Genomic DNA, 4,266 nt, shown 5'->3' with positions numbered 1-4,266 from the left:
CCTCTTAATGGAGGTAATACCCTACGTCCTGCTTGATTGTTCTTGATGATATGAGTATTACAAGAGTTGATCTACCACGAGATCATAGAGGCTAAAGCCTAGAAGCTAGCCTATGGTATGATTGTATATTGTCCTACGGACTAAACCCTCCGGTTTATATAGACACCGAAGGGGGCTAGGGTTACACAAGGTCGGTTACAAGGGAGGAGATCTACATATCCGTATTGCCTAGCTTGCCTTCCACGCCAAGGAGAGTCCCATCCGGACACGGGACGAAGTCTTCAATCTTGTATCTTCATAGTCCAACAGTCCAGCCAAAGGATATAGTCTGGCTGTCCGGAGACCCCCTAATCCAGGACTCCCTCAGTTGTCTTGTCCTGGTCCTTAACTGCCATCTTGATCTGATGATAACTAGAATAAGCATCCAAAAAACTCAGGCGCTCACAACCGCCGTAGCATCAATAATTTAATCTATACGAGGGAGAGCAAAGGGATCAGCCGGACAAGCCTTGTTTAAATCTGTGTAATCCACACACAAACGCTAAGTGCCATTCTTCTTAAGTGCAAGCACTGGGTTAGCCAACCACTCAGGATGAAAAACTTCAACAATTAACCTAGCCTCCAAAAGCCGAGCCACTTCTTCACCAATGGCCTTACGCCTCTCTTCATTAAAGCGACGAAGGAATTGCTTGACCAGTTTAAATTTTGGATCAATATTAAGAGTGTGCTCAGCGAGTTCCCTCGGTACATCTGGCATATCAGAAGGTCTCCATGCAAAGATGTCCCAGTTCTCACGGATGAACTCGATGAGCGCGCTTTCCTATTTTGGATCCAGATTAGCACTGATGCTGAACTGCTGGGACGAATTGCCAGGAACAAAGTCAACTAACTTAGTGTCATCTGTCGAGTTAAACTTTTAACAAGGGGTCATGCTCTGTGGTTGGCTTCTTCAGAGACGTCATATCTACCAGGTCAACATTATCCTTGTAAAATTTCAATTCCTCTGTTGCACAAATAGACTCAACATAAGCAACATCGCCTTCTTCACACTCCAAGGCTATCTTGCGACTTCCACGCACCGTGATAGTGCCCTTGTGACCCAGCATCTTAAGATGCAAATAAACATAACGCAGCCTCGCCATAAATTTTGCATAAGCCGATCGTCCAAATAGAGCATGATACGGGCTCTGGATTTTAACAACTTCAAATGTTAAAGTCTCCGCTCTAGAATCATACTCATCTCCAAAGGCTATTTCCAAAGCGATCTTGCCCACCGGGTACGCTGACTTACCAGGCACCACTCCATGGAAAACAGTATTGGATGGTTTAAGATTTTTCTCAGTTAATCCCATGCGAAGGAAAGTATCATGGTAAAGGATATTGATGGTGCTACCTCCATCCATGAGTACCTTAGTAAATTTGTACCCTCCGACCTGAGGTGCCACCACCAGCACCAAGTGACCTAGATTATCAACCCGGGGTGGGTGATCCTCACGACTCCACACAATGGGCTGCTCATACCATCGCAAGTAACAGGAAACCGTCGGCTCAATGGCGTTCACTGCCCTTTTATGGAGCTTCTGATCCCTCTTGCACAAACTCGTGGTGAAAACGTGATACTGCCCACTATTCAACTGCTTCGGGTTGCTCTGATAACCAGACTATTGCTGCTGATTCCCCTGACCGGACTGTTGATTAAAGCCACCTTGACCCTGGAAACCGGAATTAGAACGGCCGCCGCCGTAACCCGGACCGTGAGAGTCGAAACCTGAGCCGCCGCCCGGCCCATGATTGTTTTGAAAAAGATTGGAATTTTTGTACTCCTTCATAATGAAGCAATCCTTCCAGAGGTGAGCGAATTGCCTTTCTTGTGTGCTATGCTTTGGGCAGGGTTGATTCAGCAGCTGCTCAAGATTGAAACTTGGCCCTCCAAACCGAGGAGGCAGCTTTCCCTTACGACGCTGACCATTATTCTGCATATTGGTGTTAGACACAAAATCCAAACTATTATCAGCCTTACGCTTGTTGTTGCCTCCCTGACTTGCCGGGTTATACTGCCGCCCTTTGGTGTTGCTACTCTTCTTTCCCTTTCCTGGCTTTTCATCATCAGACTCGGGGTCCTTGGTACCATCAGATTCAACATACTTAACCAGAGACGCCATCAGCTCCCCCATGTCACTGTAGTGGCACTTGAGCCGCCCTAGCTTTTTCTTAAGGGGCATGAAACGACAATTCTTTTCTAACATCAAAACTGCTGAGCCGGCATTGATACAATCCGATGAGTGCCGGATAGTTGAGACCCGGCGCACCCAATGGGTTGTTGACTTGCCCTCTTCTTGGACACAGGAGTCCAAATCTACAATCGACATAGGTTGCTTGCATGTATCTTTAAAATTCTGTAAAACCGGACTTTTAACTTGGCCCATGATCCAATGGAGTTGACAGGCAGACCTTTCAACCAAGTACGGGTCGTTCCATCCAGCATCATGGTAAAATATTTAGCACACTCATCATCTCTAACATCCAACAGCTCCATGGCCATCTCATAACTCTCAACCCACGCTTCAGGGGGCAAGTCAGTTGTGTAGTTAGGCACCTTATGAGGACCCTTGAAATCTTTGGGCAAACGCTCGTTCCGCAGTGTTGGCACTAAACATGGTACACCCAAGGTTTTGGAGGTTACGCCTGCCTCTACTGAAGTCATTGGATAAGCCGGAGAATGTTGATGAGCCGTGCACTAAGCGCCAGCTCAGCCTCTCGACGCGCTCGACCTTGATCCACCAAAGTCTGAGCATTAGCACCGCCGCGTGCCGGGTCATGTCCATGGGGTAGGTTAAGGCACCGTTCACTGCTTGAGACCGATGGGGAGTCAATGTGTCTGTTATAACTACGGCTTGGACGAGGAGTTGAATGAACTCGCTCGCGACTGTAAGAATAAGCTGCTTGATGCTCCAACACCATGTAAAGAAGCTCTCTGGCCCTCCGCGTCTCTATTGTCGTTGGGGACGCACCATCAACTAGTAGAGCCACCAGTCGTGTTGCCGCAGCAATCATATTATCCAACGGGTTAGAATAATGACCCAGAGGTGTCGGAACATACTGAGGTGGATTATTATTCAAACGTGGCGGGTCTGCCGCCCGTGGCTGAACCGACGCTCCAGTACCAGGTGCTTCGGCCGCCCAGCTCACCACCGGAGGGTTGCTCGCCCCTGCTCCAGACGTGTTGAAGAGGTTTCTCGCCTCATAAATCGAAGGTAGACGAGTCTGATGCCTCCTCCTCATGACTTCATTTGAAGCATTCTGAACCAACATGAGCCGAAAGGACTCTCCCTGAATTCGTTGTGCCTAAACATCCAGAGCAGCCCGCTCCGCAGTCATCCTAGCGTTCTCAGCCGCCAGAACTTCCTTGGCTTGAGCTATCTCATCTCGTAGCTTTGCAACTTCCATGTTATGCTGAGCCTGATTTGCCGGGTTAACCTCTGCTGTTAACAACGTTGTCAGAGTGTCCAACAAGCCGAACAAGACCTGAGCCGGCGGGCGCATAGGGCCTCCTACCCCGGCCGCCGTTGTCGTTGCTGATCCGGAAATCATCGCTGTTGCAGTCATAGAATTTTGCCCTGGTTGTGTACTGGCCATGAAAATCGCGACCCGGTTCAGCGGCTCATAGGGGTCCGGAATACTATCGCCATCAGAACATCCCCCAAGCCGGTTGTCTTGCACCTCATACGTTGAGTTAGTCTCGCTTGTGGACGATTCACCGTCGGAGTAGATGGCCGTCTCACCGCCAGACACAGATCCTTCAAATTCTGCCTCATGGATAAATCCAATGAAGGCGCGCTTCACGGCGGGTTGAACCAAGGTGGGTCGTGCACGATGAGCCATCTCGATGATGTCGGTGCAGATGTCCGGCTCAGGGCCTGGTTCGCCGATCTTGCCGATGAAGACGTGGATTGTCAAAGGGGACCCGGCACCCGTACTCGATTGAGCCGGCCTCGGGACCCCAGCCTGCATCGTCGATGTAGAGCTTGCCGCAATGACTCTTGGTCATCCGGCCCACAACGTATCCCTTGATCCCTTCGAAGCTGCCCTGTAAGAACTCGAAACCACCATGCGCTGGCCCCACGGTGGGCGCCAACTGTCATGGAATTGTCATGGCAGATGTCCTAGCGAAAGGACTTAGTCGAGCCATCACAACTAGGTTAGCTTAAAGGGGTTAAACGGGACAAAGGACACAAGAGTTTATACTGGTTCGGCCCCTTGCTATGA

At 49.7% G+C, this 4,266-nt stretch overlaps 1 protein-coding gene across 1 annotated transcript; it reads right to left on the bottom strand.

The window, feature by feature from the left end:
* Nucleotides 1–908: 908 nt before the first annotated feature.
* LOC147979060 (uncharacterized) lies at nucleotides 909–1,352 on the bottom strand. The gene has a single exon (XM_087515010.1). It carries the CDS (start codon nucleotides 1,350–1,352, stop codon nucleotides 909–911), a length of 444 nt encoding a protein of 147 aa, XP_087371136.1.
* Between the last annotated feature and the right edge of the window lie 2,914 nt (nucleotides 1,353–4,266).

The sequence above is a fragment of the Triticum urartu genome, chromosome 3A (assembly GCF_056163025.1).
Source record: "Triticum urartu cultivar PI428250 chromosome 3A, HENAU_Tu73, whole genome shotgun sequence".
In the NCBI taxonomy this organism is placed as follows: domain Eukaryota; kingdom Viridiplantae; phylum Streptophyta; class Magnoliopsida; order Poales; family Poaceae; genus Triticum; species Triticum urartu.
Note: the sequence above shows the minus strand (reverse complement) of the source record. Positions and strands in the feature narration are given on the sequence as shown.